General features: G+C 38.4%; 1 protein-coding gene across 1 annotated transcript in view; it reads left to right on the plus strand.

The window, feature by feature from the left end:
- The first annotated feature begins 8448 nt into the window (after positions 1-8448).
- The window catches only part of LOC126258312 (exosome complex exonuclease RRP44), a 158529-nt gene continuing 147272 nt past the window's right edge, over positions 8449-19705 (plus strand). The window contains exons 1-2 of the mRNA XM_049955633.1: positions 8449-8608; positions 8916-9086. Of these exons, the coding sequence (XP_049811590.1) occupies positions 8540-8608; positions 8916-9086 (240 nt within the window). The 5' untranslated portion in view covers positions 8449-8539. The remainder of the gene's footprint in view (positions 8609-8915; positions 9087-19705) is intronic.

A 19705-nucleotide genomic window follows, 5' to 3' on the forward strand; every position in this document is an offset into this window, starting at 1 on the left:
ATTATATAACTATAATTGGGAAAACCAACTGTCAAATAGTGGGAGAAATATGTTTGTAAACCCCAATTCCTTAGCCGGCCAGTGTGGCTGTGCGGTTCTGGGCGCTTCAGTCTGGAACCGCGTGACCACTACGGTCGCAGGTTCGAATCCTGCGTTGGGCATGGATGTGTGTGATGTCCTTAGGTTAGTTAGGTTTAATTAGTTCTAAGTTCTAGGCGATTGATGACCTCAGAAGTTAAGTCGCATTGTGCTCAGAGCCATTTGAACCATTTGAACCCAATTCCTTGACCGAGCGAGGTGGCGCAGTGGTTAGACACTGGACTCGCATTCGGGAGGACGACGGTTCAATCCCGCGTCCGGCCATCCTGATTTAGGTTTTCCATGATTTCCCTAAATCGCTCCAGGCAAATGCCAGGATGGTTCCTTTCAAAAGGGCACGGCCGACTTCCTTCCCCGTTCTTCCCTAATCCGATGAGACCGATGACCTCGCTGTCTGGTCTCCTTCCCCGAAACAACCAATGAACCCAATTCCTTAAAGCCAACAACACAGTCAGAAGTGCTGTCATAAGTTAAACTTGCAATTAGAGACATTTCATCTAATGACATATTCACTAGTTTATCTGTATCAGAGAAATGCTGTACCGTCTGCTTTATAAGATGGAATATATTATGACTTATCACACATTTTATTGGCGTGTCTTGCATATACCTCTGTAATGTACGCAGTGGTGGAAGCATAAATCGTTTTGACAAAACGTGTATGTCTGAGTGCTGTAATATAATAAATTTAGAGCAAACGCCTTATTTTCGTCTTTCCACCATGCAGCACTTTTCTGCTTCAATGGCATCCTAATCCAGCTTAACAACAAGTCAAGGGTATCTTCTTTTATATATTGGGATCGTATAGTCTTCAAAATTTGTTTGTCCTTCTTCAGTTGATCCTTCTGATACAGTTTCTGTTGCTGTCTGTATTTGAAATGATAGGAACTTTCCTTGTCCTCCAATAGTTCTGCACAAAGTCTAGGGATATGCCCATTATGACACTTCACACACTTTTGCAGACATGAATAACTGCTCTTAATTTAACCACTTCTTCGTCAAAGGAGATCTGTGTTGACGATTCATATGAATCTGGCACTGATATACTGAGAGTTGAAGCGGCTGCTTCTGTGGCATATGACTGTTTTACAGATTTAGACGGATTGTTGAACCTTTGTGGCAGTTTCTCTTCATCGTCAGTTGAGGTGACTTATTTTGGATGTCAAACAGTGTGGGTACTGCATTCCACACGATTTATTTATTGTCTGCATTCATGAACTGGTTTGGTTCGAAATATATCGAACAAAACTAAACATTATTGTAAAGATAAATAGGGACTTATGAAATAAGATGTTCTCGTCTGCTAATCACTAGCCATTTTCTGCTCCTAAACCGAAACATTAAGAATTAATGCACATGTTATTTGCAAGCTAATCCTGATGATATAGTTTAGTTACATGGTAGTATATACTTCGCAGGGTCCTTGGGATACCTAAAAAAGATAGATGTGGTGTCTTCTTCCTGTTGTTGCTGCAGTTTATTGCACTACAGATACTCCCGTTTGTAAAAACCAGTGTACAAACCAAAATAAAATTCTACTATTCGCTTTCGATCTCACGAGCGCGCCGAACTCAATAGTTTTACAAGCTGCGGTATGGTCGCGAATTGAACAGTGAGCCGAAAATAGAATAAATTTGCTTTACTTCACATCTGTGGTCACAAATTCGTATGTCATCAGAGTACCAATTTCACTCTATAGTGACATCTTCAGACCTGCGGCAAAATATGGGAAAAAACAAATACAATTAGAAGATAGTCTATAGCTTAAAACAATAAAATAGATCACGAAGAAAAACATTACTGACATACATGTCCTTTTGTGTTCTTAAAATATGACTAGGCATACCTGCTTTATAAAAACATTCTAAACACAAAATCAGCTCTTGTATTGTCAAACATAACGAGTCATCTTGTCTGCTGCACTACTGTTCAAAACAAACTGCAGTACAGTAGTACAGCTGCAAAATGTTTGAATTGCAAGTTCATCAGATGTCATTACTGTAGGTGTACACATAGTCTTCAATGATAAATGTATGATTACATTACATTTATCGTTTTCCAAGGATCCCTTGTCAGAGAGTCTCTGGGATGTGGAAAGGGTCGAAGCTTTTTTTTTTTTTTACTCGGATACATGGATAGTGTACAATTCTAATACAGACAGAGTTATGAGCTATCATCCTTGTGAAGATATTCATTGATGGAGTAGAAGGAGTTGGCCAACAAGGAGTTCTTTAATTCACTCTGAAACCGATCTTTATCACTTACAAGACCTTTGATATACCTTTGATACACTCTCATAAGTTATTGAATATATGAGTACCTATGTATTTGACTCCTTTTCGTACTAATGTTAAGCTTTTATACTCCTTATACAGATAGTTTTTGGTTCTGGTATCATAATCATGTTTTGCACTATTTTGTGTAAAAAGAGACATGATGGAAATGACAAAGGACATCAATGAGTATATGTACTGAGAAGTAGTAGTTAGAATACAAAGTTTCTTAAAGAGTTTTCTGCATGATGATCTAGGACTGACACCAGATATAATTCTAATGACTTGTTTCTGTAGTTTGAAAATATTCTCGTTGTGAGAGGAATTTCCCCAAAAGATGATTCCATAACTCATTAGTGAATAGAAGTAGACCAAATAAACTAACTTCTTCATTTTTAAAATTACCTGTTTCTGCTGTCAAGAGTACTGCAAATGTAACTGAACTAAGGCGTTTCATTAAGTCTAGAGTGTGAGTTTTCCAATTTAGGTTGTTCTAGAATTTGTAGCCCTAAAAATTTTACCTTGTCTACAGCTTTACTTTCATTGTTTGAAAACATTATACTTATAGGGTCAGGTATTCTTTGTGAGGTACTAAACTGTATGTACTGGGTCTTGTCAAAATTCAGTGACGATTCATTTGGTGTGAAACACTCATTCCCATTGGTACTTACAAATATTTCATTAGCTGATTGCTCAGTAAGATCATGATTACTGTTTTTTATACCAATACTTGAAACATCTGCAAACAAGACAAAATTTGCATTTTGTGACACTGCATATGGAAGGTCATTAATATATAATAGGAACAACAAGGGACCTAAAATAGAGCCCTGGGGCACCCCTTGTCTGTGGTTTCATATTTTGAATGACTATTGTTATTTGGTGAGCCTGATACAGACACACACTGTTTCCCATTAAAAAGATAGGATGAGAATCATGAGCCTGCTACTCCCTTTATCCCATAATACTTTAACTTTTGTATAAGGATATCATGCTTAACACAATCAAAAGCTTTAGCCAGATCATAGAATATTCCAAGTGGTAATAACTTTTGATATATTGATTCTAATATATCACATGTAAAAGTGAAAATAGCTTCTTCAGTTGACAATTCTTTCTGAAATCCAAACTGATTGTGAATGAGAATATTTTTCTGCACTAAGTGTTTATAAAGTCTATTGTGCATAATCCTTTCAAACACTTTTCAAAATATTCCCAATAATTAAATGGGACAGACGTTTTCCACTGATGATTTGTCTCCTTTTTTATGTAATGTTTTGACAATAGCATATTTAAACCTATCTGGAAAAGTACCACTGTGGAGGGATTCATTACAAAAGTAACCCAGTATGTCACAAAGTTCTGAGGAGCAACATTTAATTGTGGTAGTGTTTATTTCATCATAACCACTGGAACATTTGATTTTAAGAGAGCTAATAAAATTAGAAATCTCTTCCAGTGAGGTAGGATATAGTTGAATTTTGTCAAACTTATCCGGAAATGCATTTTTTTAAATATTTTAAGGTGTCTTCTGAGGAACTATGCAAACCTAAGTTGTCTGCTACTGAAAGGAACAAGTTGTTGAAAGTGTCTGCAATTTTGGAGGTATCTCTAACCCACTCAATATTTACATTTAACATAATTTCCTCATTTGTCTGATTAGTTTTTCCTGTTTCACTTTTTCTGTGTTCCATATATTTTTTATCTTGTTATTAGAGGCATTTATTTTTTCTGCATTAGACAAACAGTTATATTTTTCATTTACCCTGGGTCTGTATTCCTCAAACAGTTTTTTACACCTTCAATTCCTGTTTCATTTATTATTTGTATAGTTTTCCACTTCCTGTTATTAGTCGAATCAGACCAAACTATGTTAAATGTAAGCAACTGGGCATCATGACCTGAAAGGCCAGTAAATAGTGGATTTATACTATGATTTGCTAGTGTGGTAGTATCTATGAAAATGTTATCAATAGCAATGCTGCTGGTACCCATAATCCTGGTTGGAAACTGTACTAAGGAATGATATTATAAGAAGTGGTAAGAGACTCTTGTATGTTTCTTGAGTGACTATCCTCCAGAAAATTTAAATTAAAATCTCCACTTAGTATGAGATCATTATTTTAGAAGTTAAGAAATTTAACACTGCATAAAGCTGTTTAATGAATAGCTGGAAATTACCAGTTGGAGCCAGTTATATTGTGACTATAATTATTTTTCTTTTGTGTGTTTCTACTTGGGTGGCACATGCTTCGAAATGCTGATCACTGCAGCGTGTCAATGTTTTTATAATTATAAGTGACAACTCCTCCTTTCTCCATCTCTTTTCTACAATACTTTGAAGCTAAGGTATACCCTTTCATATTAAGTATTTCAATTTTACTACTTAAATGATGTTCAGAAATATAAATAATATCAACAGGATTTGTAGACTGTAGCTCATCTAAACAGATGTGAAATACATTAATTTTTTTAAACCTCTTATATTTTGATGTAGTAAATTTATTGTTACTTTTATTGTCTTCACAAGTATTATGCTTAACATTTTCAGATACATATTGTTTCAATATTGAATGTGTAGAGCTTGGTTCATAGCGACATTTCGATAGCTTAGCATCTCCCCATAAACTCGGACTGTTTGGTAAATTATTACACCTCGGATTTTCACCAATCTTAACGATTGAGGTAGATCATGATGATGCAGGATGTTGAGAACAACAACAGTGGTATGAGTTAAGTGACTCAAACATTCCTTTAGTTCCTGACAGGCGTTTGATGTTTCCTAATTAAAGATATTGTTCGCGGGTCTAGTGTAGCAGGGGATACAACCCGTCGGCTTTGAACAATGACGTCACAAGTCGCCAGAGAGGGATGTATTAGAAAGATGAAAGAGCTGAGGAGAATGTTGAGAAACAAAGGAATGCGAGAGAGATAAACTTTATTTCACATATGTAAGGGCCAGTAGTATTTTCACGTTAACGATAACGCGTGTTTGTATCTTAGTATTTCTGCGCAAAATACAATGGAAAGAAATGAATGAAATTACTAGCAAAGAATACATCACGTTACATGTATGTCAGTTGTATCTCTAACGTCTTTCGAACTGTATTGCTTAAGTGCAGTACGGGATACAAGTTCAGCGTACTCGATTTCTTAGTTTCAAGTGGCATTGCTGTCCTGTTGTTCACTTGAACTATGTATCCCCTGCTTCGCTAAACCGCAAATGAAACATCCGATACAAATTAAAAGCTGATTCGAAGTGTGTTGCTTAAGTACAGTCTGGAATACGAGTTTGTCGTAAGGCGACTTCTTCGTTTTCACTAGCATTACTGTCCTGTTCTTTGCCTGAACGATGTATCCTACGCTTCAGTAAACCCTAAGTGGAACATGGGATACAAATTGTAGATGTGCTGTTTATTTCGTCTCCGCTATTACTAACAGTCCTTTCTTACGTACATATCAGTATTACTGATGACAGAAGGACCTACGTATGTAATATATGTATACCAGACTTCCATTGACCTCGATATATGTACACTGGTAACGAATAGGTGGAAATACACGTACATTACATTTGCAACCTGTTTCATTTTATACGTTTTGATTGTTTATTTAACCTTTGTGTTTCACTTGTTGAAAGGGAACTACACAGTGATCTTGTCAAAAGCCGAGAAGCGATTCTTCTTAGTGTTGTAGCTCCCTTCAGTAGCTGATAAGTGTTTTTTGGCTTTTTAAAAAAAATCTCACGAGATAGAATAAACAGATCCTACTTTATTAAGCAATCAGTAAAAAAACGAAACTGAAACATAACAGCAAAAGCGAAAATGGTAAACTGCAAATAGAATCGTAATCTATTCTATTTGCAGTTTACCATTTTCGCTTTTGCTGTTATGTTTCAGTTTCGTTTTTTTACTGATTGCTTAATAAAGTAGGATCTGTTTATTCTATCTCATGAGATTTTTTTTTAAAGCCAAAAAACACTTATCAGCTACTGAAGCATCTGTATCTTAGGATCAGTTTATTCTATCTAGTGAGATTTTTTTTAAAAAAGCCAAAAAACACTTATCAACTACTGAAGCATCTGTATATTCTAATGGGTGCGGGAGTTCCGACTCCTGGGGAGGTGGATGGGTGTTATGCATGGCTAATCTATTCTATTTGCAATTTACCATTTTCGCTTTTGCTGTTATGTTTCAGTTTCGTTTTTTTATTGATTGCTTAATAAAGTAGGATCAGTTTATTCTATCTCGTGAGATTTTTTTTAAAAAAAAAGCCAAAAAACACTTATCAGCTACTGAAGCATCTGTATCTTAGGATCAGTTTATTCTATCTCGTGAGATTTTTTTAATAAGCCAAAAAACACTTATCAGCTACTGACGCATATTGGTGGAATAAGAAAGTGAAATATGGTAAAATAGTGAAATATAGATAAACGATCGCTTTTAGATTCACATTCAATTATTTTAATGATAGCGCTTATTAGAATACAGAACTGCTTTATTATCTATGCCTCGAAGTGAATACATTACTATCTATGACTAAGGAATGACGTCATTGTTCAAAGCCGACGGGTTGTATCCCCTGCTTCACTAGACCCTCGTTCGCTCCTCCAATTAGCACAACGTAATCATTTGTGGATAACGTACCGACTTCTACCGAGTTTGCATGTTTCCTCAATTCAGTTAAAGCTGCACTGATTTGATGAATCATGTAGCAGCAATCCTTGTAGATGCCTCATTTAGAATATGAGAGGCTATTCCGCGCCAATGGCTGTCGGCAATAAGCATCAGTTTTCTTCTTGATTTATCTTCCTTGGAGCTTTGAGATTGTGGCTGATGGTGTTGGGAAGTAACTGCATGTTGATCGGACTGATTATCTTCAGAGTTGTTATTCACCTCAGCACGGATTTCGTCACTGTAAACACTATAATCTTTAGAACTGTTTTTCACTTGTGTGACTGGCGAGCACTTATTTGCGATGTTTATATCAGAAGACTCTGAGACATCTGGACTGTTGTTCTTATTGGGTAGCTTAATTCCCACTTCCACACTTGTACGTAAAGTACATTATTTTTTAGTGAGGGGTCTAGTTTGGCACATCGATAATGAAATGTGCTTTTGTAGCACACGCATACGACACCGTTCTTTGTCATTTTAGAACACTTTTTGCAAAGATTTGCACAAACATTTTCGTTTTCATGCGATGTTCTTTGAGTTTTACCGTAATTGAGTTGTTCGAATGGACTAAATGCAGTATTACTTTTTGTTTTAAGTGAGATATTTCCCGAAGTAGCACTGAAATAATTTCGATAGTGGATCTGTATTCATTTGGCTTTAGGCCTAATTCTTTGCTTTCACATTTCGAGCAGAAACAGAGTTTCTGACAGATAGCTTTTACATTGCTGAGATGATAAATAGCCTTACAATTAAAACACATCATACCTTTGTTTGTTCTCTTTTCGCAGGGGCATTGTTCCGAGCTGTACTCATGTGTAGATGTGCTTGGATTACACGAGTAATTCGCTTTGCTGTTTCGGTCTGCCTCAATATTTTCAGTAACTTTTGATACAATGAAGCATGAAAAACACTTATCATCACAATAGATAGCAAAATTAAAGCATTTTGCACACATTATTTTTCGATTTACTTTCAGTGGTACATAGTTCACTTACCTACACACGGCCCCATCTTTATTTAAAATAAATGGGGCGACAATCAGTGAAGTCTTCAATTGTCTTATAAGTTGTAAGAGGCACTGCAGTTATAAAAAGAAATGATATAGAACACGACAAAAGTTTCATTGTTACAAAGGAAACAGTGAAGAGAGTAATTGATTTGCGCTCAAGTGGCGATATTTGTGACCATAGATGTGAAGTAAAGGAAATTGTTTGAGTAGTTTTACTTACTGACCGCTTGACGCGATGCCGGCGCAGTAGGCAACAAATTGAGGTGATGTGTCGTGACTGCGATGTTAGAGTGTGGATTTACTGGCGAGAGAAAGTCCGAGAACCAAGGATGTTACGAAAGATAGAGCACAGCCAAAGACGTTGATAAAAACTTTGACGAACAATGTTTATAATTCGTGTATACAGTGTAATAGACGCCGTGTTTGCTTTGCGCGTGTGTGTTGTAGGGTTGTTGTTTTTGTGGTATATCGCATAGTAGAAAATGGTACAGGGCTCTAAAGTTAGACAGAAAGTGTTTCTACGAAAAACTAAAGCTGGAAATATTGTTAAGGTGTGAAATGTATATGAAAATTATAATTTCCTTTCTGAATTACGTTTGTTCCACAATTACTTTAAAGTTTATTTATTCATTTAACTGATGTTCTTAAGATCTTTTTAGTTGTTCAGTTGTATTATCGTGGCACCAGGTGTTCAGATTATTTCTCTCAGATACCTGTTTCGCAAAATGTCAAAACTGATAGCTGGCTTTATAACTTAATTTTGCTTGAAATGAAAGAAAAAACATCCTCGAAGTTCTCGTGTTAACACATCATTTAAGTGTCGTTAACTCAATTAAGAAACTTGTGAAAAACTTTCAGGTTGTTCGAGAACATTATCTTCGAAATGATATAGGTTGTGGTTCAGAAGTGTGCAGTACTTGTTACCAGTCACAAGATGAGAAAAGACTGAGTTCAAGTCCCGTATCGAAATCGTCAAGATTCCAATACCCACATTACCTTGTGCTTGACACATGTGTCATATTAAATCAGGTAAATTGTTCATATCCATTTATCATGTACATTACATATGTTTCATTAGTTACATACATATTAAATAGAAACATAAAAGATGTAACACACACATGATGCTGAAGTACTGGACGTGTCATATTTAGATGAAGATTGTGAGTGGTTCGTCTTCTAGGATGCCTATGTGAGTGTGATTAGAGAAGCACATCTCTTATATCATGTAGAGCAACAATTTACCATCGTTAATTGTGCAGCAGTATAATGGTTTCCTACATGTTACTACAGTTTGGCAAATGCCTGAATTTTTTTTAAAAATGTCATCACCTATCTCTTGTGAAAGAAGTTGCCCTCATTTGTTGAATGATGTAGTGCAAGCAGTGACAACCATTCACCATCTCCCACTTCCCAGTTGTAAGACAAAAAGCTGCAGGCATACAACAAAGGGGGTTAGATGTATTTTGGGGGATTTGGGACATTCAACAGCAAGGTGATTAGTGCCATTGCACTTCATGGTGCTTTGCAGAGTATAGATGTAGATGTAGAAAATGTAGCTTGATAGTAAGTCTGTCTATACTTAACATATTAAAATATGGAATAGCTTACAGCTTAATGGCAGGTGACTGTAATGCACACACAGAGACTAAAATAAAAGCAAAAGGCGTCTGAGAATGTAAATTAACATGAGCCAAAAGAAGATACCTTAAAACAGAACTGGCATTGTACCACCAACACCCTTCCTTGACAGTAATTATCTGTGTTACAAAAACTAAATTACCTGATATAAATAAGTCCTAGCAAGCCTCATAATTTTTCAGATTTTATTTTCCTAGTGGTTTTGTCACAACATCAACATGTTTTTAATTTGTGCTTGAACAATACTTCCTTAGCAAAACTTTCTCCCTAAAAAATAAAATTTTGACATTTACGCACTTAAGTTCATGAGGGAACTAGGGCCTATGTGTTCTTGCAAAGGCTTGTTACTAGCATATCATCTTCATAAGTACAGAAGCTCTTTGACTGCCAAAAACACTGTAATATAAATTACTGAACTTACAAGCTTCATGTTTGGCACACTGTAGTCTACAAATTCGGATTCTGTTGATGACAGAGACACTTTAAAACTTTTAAAAGATAACCACCTGTGGAATTTCTATCTACTCTGTCACCAGCCCAGTCAGAGTGGTACAGTTTTCATCCCTAGCATATAACAGGTTCAGTTTTAGGGTTCCCCTAATATAATGCAATACACATTTTAAAGTATTCCATAAGTCCAAACTTGCACGTGACTGTTACCTACTTAGAATATTTACTGCCACACAAATGCGTAGTCTGGAACCTAATGTAGCATACAAGAGTGACCCTGTTAATTTTCGACATTGTTTCTCAGTGTCTTCATTTTTAGATTTTTCTCTTTTTAATGCATCAAGATCAAAATTATCCTCCAAGCAAATTGAAACAGAATTACATTCAAACATATCAAAAACTTTTGGTACGAGGTGGCTATAATTAAACTTTCTGTATTTAACACATTATGACATGGAAACTAATTACCGCACGAGTACCAAACTTGGTAACATTAATGTCCAGAGTATGGGCTGCATGATTTCCATGCGTTACAGTGACACCACCCAGTTCCAACTATGGCCTCCAGGTAGTGTTATCAGTCCTCGTTATTCATAGTCTCACATACGTGACCAGTCGCAGTGCACTTGCTGATGTGTCAACATGAGCTTTGACAAAAGGAACAGGGCATTATTGGTGGAGCCCTATTATCAAAACAACAATAATCCTACAACTGCTCTTCGGGAATGTTGCTGGCTGATAGGATTATGGAAGGGTCTTGTTTGTCCATGTGCTGTGTGAAGTATGATGAAGAATTTCGAATCAACTGGAGAACTGGATGTTGCTGATGAAATCACTATTGCTATGGCAGACAACACTGCGTGCAATTCCTGATTGTCAGGCAGTGCGTGTGCTGTGTCACGACAGTTGAACTCCTGTGGTCCACCGTACAGAAGATGCTGCAAACCATTCTCAAATGTTATCCATACAAGACCCATATTGTACAGCAGCTTGCACCTCAGGATGCACAATATGTTGATTTCGCTCTCCACTTTAACGCAAGGATTGAAATTGACAAGGGCTGGTCCTGGGTCAACCTATGGACGGACGAAGCTCATTTTTCTCTGATGGGTGAGATGAACACAGAATTGCTGAGTGTGGGGATCTTCACCTCAGTCACTGTGCATGAAGTTCTTCTGTATGATGAATGTGTCACTGTATGGTGTGGCTTCATGGTTACATTTCATCATTGGGACATTCTTTTTTGATCAGGTTATTGCTCAAGGACCAAAGATGTGCAGTGTAACTGGCCAGCGTTACTACAATATGCTTCACCAGCATGCCATTCCAAACCTACAGGAGAGAGATGCATTGAATTCAACAGTTTTCATGAAAGATGAAGCCCCACTATTTATCGCTCATGAAACTCACCTGCTTCTCTGAAACACATTTGGAAACAATCGAACTATCAGCCAATTGTTTCCAAATGCTTGGCCAGAATGATCGCCTGATCTCACTCCATGTGATTTCTGGTTGTGGGGCTTCCTGAAGGATATGATTTACCAGGGGAACATTCACACATGTGCTGATCTGAAGTGCAGCATATCAAGAGAGGTAGTCAGCATACCTATGGACATGCATTGTTCTGCTGTGCAAAATCCAAACCCGCACTGTCAGACTCTTCTGAACACTGATGGGCACCATATGGAGCCCCTTTTGTAGCAGTAATTGTACCAGTATGTAATGGTATGATATACTGTACTAGCACATTAAAATTGTTTGAATTGAATTGATACTGCATTATTTTTCTTCCCCATGCCCTTGACATTAATGATACCAAGTTTGGTAGTCATACAGTTATTAGTTTCTGAGTTATAATGTGTTACATAAGGACAGTTTAATTATAATTACCCAGTACTTTGTGGACTGGCTGCAGTATCTGCCATCTGACTGTTTTGGTTGCACATGTTGAGATCTAGCCTGGCTGGCATACGAAATATAAACTATTGTACAGGAACAAACCAATACTTTATTGCTTGACACGGGAAAGACATTTATTGGGAGTCAACAGCTTCGAAGAAGTTTTGCATATAAGTAGAATTTTCCTTCGAGAAACATGAATAACCCTCTATTGACACTGGAACCAAGAAATATACTCTCTGAAAAACAATAATTTAGTTAACGAGTCTAAGGATAAGCGCATCTGTAATAAGAGTGAAACAGTCATCTGGTGGCTGGTGTGAAAAATGTTTTGATAGCCACAAAAAACATACATATACACATGAATGAAATGACGCTGCACAATGAGGACCATAATATCGACCACTATATCAGACCCTCGGGAGAAGGGGAGTGCCGTCCAGAAAACCTGCTGGGGAATCCATGAGTTGCCCTGACTGTGTTGTACTCTCTGGAAGAGGGTCTGCGATGGGTGGTGTAGGGCTGGTGAAGCTGCTTCAAGCTGTAGTACAACAGTCAGTAGTACTTCCTGGAAAACATATGCAGATTTGACACAGTTGATAGAGACAGTAGAAGTCTTGCCATTTACTAATATGTACAGACCGCATACTCTTTGTTGCAGGACTCAGTGTGGCCATGTGTACAGTGGTTGAAGTGAGGGTTTGATGCCATATGTATGAAGTGTGTTGTGTGTTTTAAAGTCATGATGTATACAGCTGGGAGGTGTGCTGTTTTGCACATTGCTTGTCGAGGGCAAATTGTTACATTTGTTTCCTCAGCTGACAAATGAAATTGCAATAGTTGTGGTCAGAAAGCTGGGAGAACTGTGTGTCTATAAACTCTCCTGTAAGCCACAGCACTTCGCTGTAAACTAATTCTGCTGGCGAGGAATCTTAAGTCTGCCTTGTAAGTACTCTTAAGATCAAATAAAACCATTCGTAGAGCTGTGGTCCAATTTGTTTTTTATGACACATGAGTACTCTCTTTAGAGAATGGTGCCAGTATTCTACCATACCATCACCCGCCAGATGGTAGCTTGTAGCCTTGTAGGAAACAGTGCCGCAGAGGTCTAAGGTTTCTGTAGAGGTGTTATCAACTAGCACTGCGTCCGGCCAGTGAGTGAAACAGTTGGTTATAGTGAGAATATAACACTCTCCATTCAGTGGAGATAATGGGCCTACAATGTTGATATGCATATGTGTGAATTGTGTAGGTGTGTCTGGAAAGTCCCCCACTGGCATGTGCACATGGCGGGAAGCTTTGCTTCATTGACACTTAACACATGTACCAGTCCATTCGTGGCAGTCTTTTTGGATTCCAGGCCAAACAAATGGCTGAGACTTGGTGGAATGTTGATCTAACACCAGAATGATGTTATGCAAGCAGTTGAAGGTGCATCTGCGGACTTTAGGAGGCAAGAATGGACTAAGTTTTCCGGTTGAGAGGCCACAGTACAGTTTGACATCTGCACCAGGAGCATTGACTACTCCCAGCTCCATGGTTGACAATGTGTCCTTGAGAAGGTTCGAGAGTTTCTGGTCAGTCTCTTATGCATTGGGGAGTCAAGGAAAACTGATGGCACTTGAGATACTGTAGACACAGGAAAGACAATTGTTGATTCGGGAAAGACAATTGTCGATTCCCAAAATGCGTCTGATGTCCGTGGTGAACGCAGCGATGAATACCAGATGGTTATGTTAGCAAAGTGAGCAGTTGTTATCATTTTGTCAGAACACATAACTGAACAGTTTATGATCTGTGAAAATATTAAACTCTAGCTTTCATTTGTAAGCGAAAGTACTTGTTCGCCTCATAAATAATGTAGAGTTCTCTGTCAGTAAAAGGCCGCTGGCTGCCATGTGCCACCGTGTAACTGTTCTGAAGCTGCACTGGTGGCTATTTTGCTGCATATACAACTAGCAAGGGAGGTGCATCCACTTCAGCGTGTGTGACAACTGCTGCATCTGATATGTTCTGTTTTGTCACTTTGAACACAGAGCTTATGACATCCATCCATTGTATCACTGAGTTGCCCCTGATTTTTGGACTGCTGAGTGCCACACCAACAGATCTTGTAGCTTGGCCGAATGAGGCAGATGTTTACGGTAGAAGTTGAGCATGCCTAGGAAGTGACGTAATTCTCTAACCATATTTGACTGTGTAATTTGTAAAATGGTTTCCACTTTTTCAGGTAAAAGTAGTGAGCCCGTAGATGAAATCTGATGTCTGTGGATGTTAATTTTCACTGAGCTGTGTTTGGAACCACCCCATAATGTTCTAATCGCTTGAAGACTTCAATTAAGTGCTGTTTATGCTGCCCCGCAGTAGACAAAAAGACAAGAATGTCATCCAGGAGGCAAAACAGACAGGAAGATCTTGCAGTACCAAGTTGATGAATCTTTGCCATGATTGTGCAGCATTCCATAGGCTGAATGTCATAAAAAGGCTCTCAAATAACTCAAATGGGGTGATGATGGCAGTCTTTGTGATATCCTCTTCTGCCACTGGGATCTGAATAAACACTGAATAAGGTTGCACCACATGATGCATAATTATAATTCTGTAACAAAGACACTGTGTACCATTTGGCACTCTTCGGGCATTGAATGCACAATATTTTCCACATGGGTACCACACACCACACTTCTGTGGCACAAGGTGCAAAGGAGATGACCGTGGGCTTCTGGACGGACAAATAATACCCACCTTCAGCATGGTGTCAAATTCTGCCTTTGTAATGGCTAAGCTGTCGGAAGTCATGTCTGGGTCTACACGAGACAGGTGGACTGTCAGTGGTGTTAGTATGGTGTACTGTGTTGTGACGTACTTCCTTAGCCATCCCTGGTGGTAGCTTCAAGACTGGAAATTTCTGCAGTAAACACATGTACTCGCCAATGGCCATTTGCACAAACTTGACCATGTGCACTGCTGTGCTTTGTCAGAAACCTGAAGCTGTCAAGCCATTGATGCTGTCAGCAATTTGTGCTTTCGCTGCACCTGGTAGCAGGTAATAGTATGCTTGGAAATCAGCTGCAGTGATGAGCTCCATCACACTCAGAATTGTGAAGTCGCAGATCTAATTCCATGGGTTGCTTACTGTACTTTGGATAGAAGAGTTGTTCACCATGGACAAGCAGACAAGGTTGGTTGTTGACTGCTGTGTAGTAGTTTTTGAGGAAACGTGCATAAATCCAACCCTTTGTCCACTGAATACTTGCGGCTTGACCACCTGTCAGTTACAAGTAGGCGCTGTGACTGTGCTTGGCAATCACATGATGTGTCTATGTCTGATTGCCACTGGCATTTGGATAGGTGCAAGGTGTGGTGCATTTGCGTGCCTGATCCCCAAATCTATGATGATACCAATAGATGGAGTGTTGATCAGCCCCAAAAGTTGAAGATATTGCAGATGAGCAACTTCTTGACTTCACATGGAAGCAGTTCCTTTTGCTGCTATTATTAGACCAAGATAACAGTTCACTGATCTGTTTGGTGAGCACATTAACCTTAGTTGCAAGATTCTCGTAGTCAGCATATGTTACCATTGTTGGTATATACTTCTACATGATGCTGTCTTTGCATTTATTGGGGCAGGATTCATCGCAACCATTATATTGTCAGCCAACTTGGCCACTGCATTCAATGGCATCTTGGTCTGTGATGTTTGCCTTTACTTGTGGTGGTAGGCGACCTCTCCGTAACATGCGCAACCAGTTGTGGAGTATGGTGCCAGTGTCAACCCTGCTCCTTGGGGTGTCTAAGGTACTGCAATGGCTTCTGGTCGCTGATATGTTCCTGAGTCGAAAGTTGCATGGTGCACTCTTCTTGAGATACAGAGATTCTATGAATCAGTTCTGTCTCCAATTTCTCGTAGGAGTTTGTTGTAAATGGCACAGTTATCACACATCTTCAATCTTTGCAGTGTACCCATGGTCTAGTTGACTAACCACTGTTGCAAACTTTGTAGTATATATTGTGATTCTCACATGATGGAAACTGGCCTCCACTTGTGCAAACCACAGTGCGTGCTTGTGTGGCCAGAAATTTGGTAAACACACGGCAAGTCTGGATAACTTGTTGCTCTAGCACTGACCTCTTGTGGTGATACTGAGAAATTTTCAAACCACCCTTGTAGTTCAGTTGGTAGAGCACTTGCTTGTAAAAGACAATGATCCCATGTTTGAGGTCTGGCAGAGTACACTGTTTGAATCTGTTAAAAGTTTCAATGCCATTATTGGTCTTTGGACCAGTGGATAAAGGTTTCATGTGGTATTGAGACACAGAGCACTATGTAATTAGATGGGAGCAGCTGATCCCGGTAATGGTATACAACTAAGTATGATTTTTTTGACAGTACATGAAGGCAGGTCATGATGTAATGTGGCAGAGAGGGATGACACTTGCAGTGCTAAGCAACACAAACTCAACTCTAGATTAAAACACCCAACTCAACACCAGTATACAATACCAATGTCGCATAAAGTAATTTCATGTTGTGTAAATGAATTAGTTTTGTTTCTTCGTGTGTTTATCATCATTTAAGCTCTTCTTATTTCAAATTTAGGTAATTCTCCAATGCAGTCTCATTATCATTAAGAAACTTTGTTTCATTACAAAATGTTATTGCTACTGTCAATGTGTCTACATTTCTGGTATCTGTTTCTAATGCTCTTCTACCCGAAAAATCATTTATTCTGAAATACACAATTTTTACTGATATAAAATTCATGTTAGCATTGAATTGTTGGTTGTAATTTAACAGAAACTTCAGTATTAACAGAAAGCATTATTGGCAGGAGAACTCAATGTAATTTCCCTTGGACCATTTAGTACATTTCATAATATTGTTGTCTGATGAAATAGTTTGCAATATACTGTAATTTATGTCATCTGTAGTTTCCACAAATCTTTAACATTTTAATTGTAAGTTTGGAAAAATCATGTTTGTAATACTGCAAAGAAGGACAAAGCATTACTGTAATCCTATTTAAGAGGCATGGCAGTGACCACATGAGAGTCAGTTCTGCTGCAACTTTCCTGATACTCAATCTGTACAAGTTTATTGTAAAATTTGTGTTTGGTGAATACACTGCAAAGTTTAAGAACAAAATGTGTCAACTACTTTATTTCATAATTAGAATGTCAGACTTGTCCACAATGTGAAAATGAGCTGCAGGCAGTGACATCCAAGAATATTAGCCTGCTGTAAAGTCAGAGCAACACACACCATTACAAAGATAATATATCTAAGCTGTCAGGCAGTTTAGAATGCCCTAGGGGTTTTCCTGCAGGTTTTAGTTTGGATGTTAATTTTAGCCATCACTAAATGAATCCAAAATAAAACAATGGAACATCCAGGCTGGAATAATGTCAATATTATGAAAAGGATAGTTGCTATTCACCATATAGCGGAGATGCTGAGTCGCAAATAGGCACAACAAAAAGGCTGTCACACAAAGCTTTTGGCCAAACAAGCCCCATCAGCATCAGATAAAACACACACACACACACACACACACACACACACACACACACAAGCAAATGCAACTCACACACACCTGACCAGTCTCTGACAGCCAGACAGTGGCCTTTCAACTGGCTGACTCAGTCAAATACAGATGGGTGTACAGTTTAATGTGGACCTCAAAACATGGCATACCCTGACATGCTTCAAATAAGTAAATGACTGACTGAGATGAAGGAATCTATGATCGACAGAAAAAATCCTAGAACCAAGCAGATTGTAAGTGAACTGCATTAGTGAATTACCTATAGACGTGAAAGAATTACCTCAAGTCTGTACTAACCGTGAACCATGCAGACAAATATCTCCAATACACGTGGGACTCCCTTCTCTTTCTGCAAAGGCTCGGGTAGAAAGTAGGAGAGATTCTGGTACCACCCACCAGCTTTGACCCGTGACACCATCAAGATGACAGACACTCCCATTTCAAGCTCACACAATATGTTGAAGATGATGCCACACTTTATACATGCAAACTGACACAAATAATACTAAAAATATTTAATTGCTGAACTAGCATGAAATTAATGAGAAATGTGTGAATTATGGGTTTTTGGGTAAGGAAAACCTAAATATACAACAATCCTAATAATGAAGACACACCAAAACAAATACTTGCACAACAAAAAAGCAAACAAAAGCGTGAAAACAATTGGTATTGGAAATTTCACTTGATCTACATAGCTTAAATGAAATCAATGATAACACAAAACCACATGATGCACAGCTCAGCAACTCCAGTACTGAACTCCAGTAATGAACAGGTCACTTGACCTACATAGCTAAAATGAAGTCCATGGTAACGAGAACACAAAAACCCACTCATATACCTAATGTTGAAAACCTAACCTAACCAATGTAGGTGAAACGGACTCCACAATATCTACTAATCACAATCCAGCAACCTGTTCTTTAACTTCATTATGAGATCCATAACCAACAAAAATGAAACATAAAATTTAATCTCCAGTCATAACCAACACAGTGCGTTAAAAACTCCAAACCCAAAAATGAATCTATTGCCAAAAATGCCCAATATCAAACTAACAAACTGTCATAAACAGTTCAAATATTATTCTTACATACAGCATTAAAGTGGTCCAATCATTCACTAACAAAACATTCAAACAATTAAAAAACACACTGCAGAGTGCCACCGCACACTCCTACAAACCCTCTGCAAATATGACCCATTTCAAATACACTGCACCAACACATCACAACACAGTAACATCACGGGTCAAAGCAGATGGGTGATATTGCAAATTTAGGTTGCCCTAATGTTATCTGTTGGGTACCAGGGCAGATGGAAATTCAGGGAAATGAATTTTTGGATACAGCAATTGAGAAAGCATTACATAACCAGTAGCTTCATCCTTTCCACAGTGCATAGCAGCACTAAGCACCTGAAGATTTTCTCCAGTGCATGCAGTTTGCATAATGGTTTTTACAAGACTTCCCTGCACTCATTATTTCCGGTTTTGTTCACTTGTGAAGACTGTTTCAATATCCACAATTAACATGTTTGGGCACATGTGCATCCTCGAGGTAGTTTACCTCATGCTCATTGACAGTGATTCAGTGTTAATATGTGGGTCAGCATTCTCAGTGACAGGTTGATTGAGCCAAACAGTCCTCCATTCTGATTCAATGGATGGAGATATTGCATCTTTGTGGAACATATATTGACAGAACTGCTTAAGAATGTACCTCTGAATGATAGACAAAAGATGCACCTCTAACACTATGGGGTGCCACCCCGTTTTAGTATTGCTGCGAGGCATCATCTGAGAGCCACCTTTGAGAAGTGATGGTTCAACTGAGGTGATTCTGTGGCCAACCGACCTCATATGTTAGGATCTCTTCCTCTGGGGGCATTTGAAACAGCTGGTGTATGAAATGTTGTGGAAACAGAAGAAGACCTCGTTGCTAGAATTGCCACCGCTGCTGGTATTATTGTGGGTATGCCAGCATCGTTTGAACATTTCGCACATTCAAGCAGTTCCTGTGACTGCCTCTACTGTAATCAGCATGCTAAACTATCTTCTGTGCAAATTGGCCCCAGCATCAAAATTGCCATCAGGGACGATATGTA

The sequence above is a fragment of the Schistocerca nitens genome, chromosome 1 (assembly GCF_023898315.1).
Source record: "Schistocerca nitens isolate TAMUIC-IGC-003100 chromosome 1, iqSchNite1.1, whole genome shotgun sequence".
In the NCBI taxonomy this organism is placed as follows: domain Eukaryota; kingdom Metazoa; phylum Arthropoda; class Insecta; order Orthoptera; family Acrididae; genus Schistocerca; species Schistocerca nitens.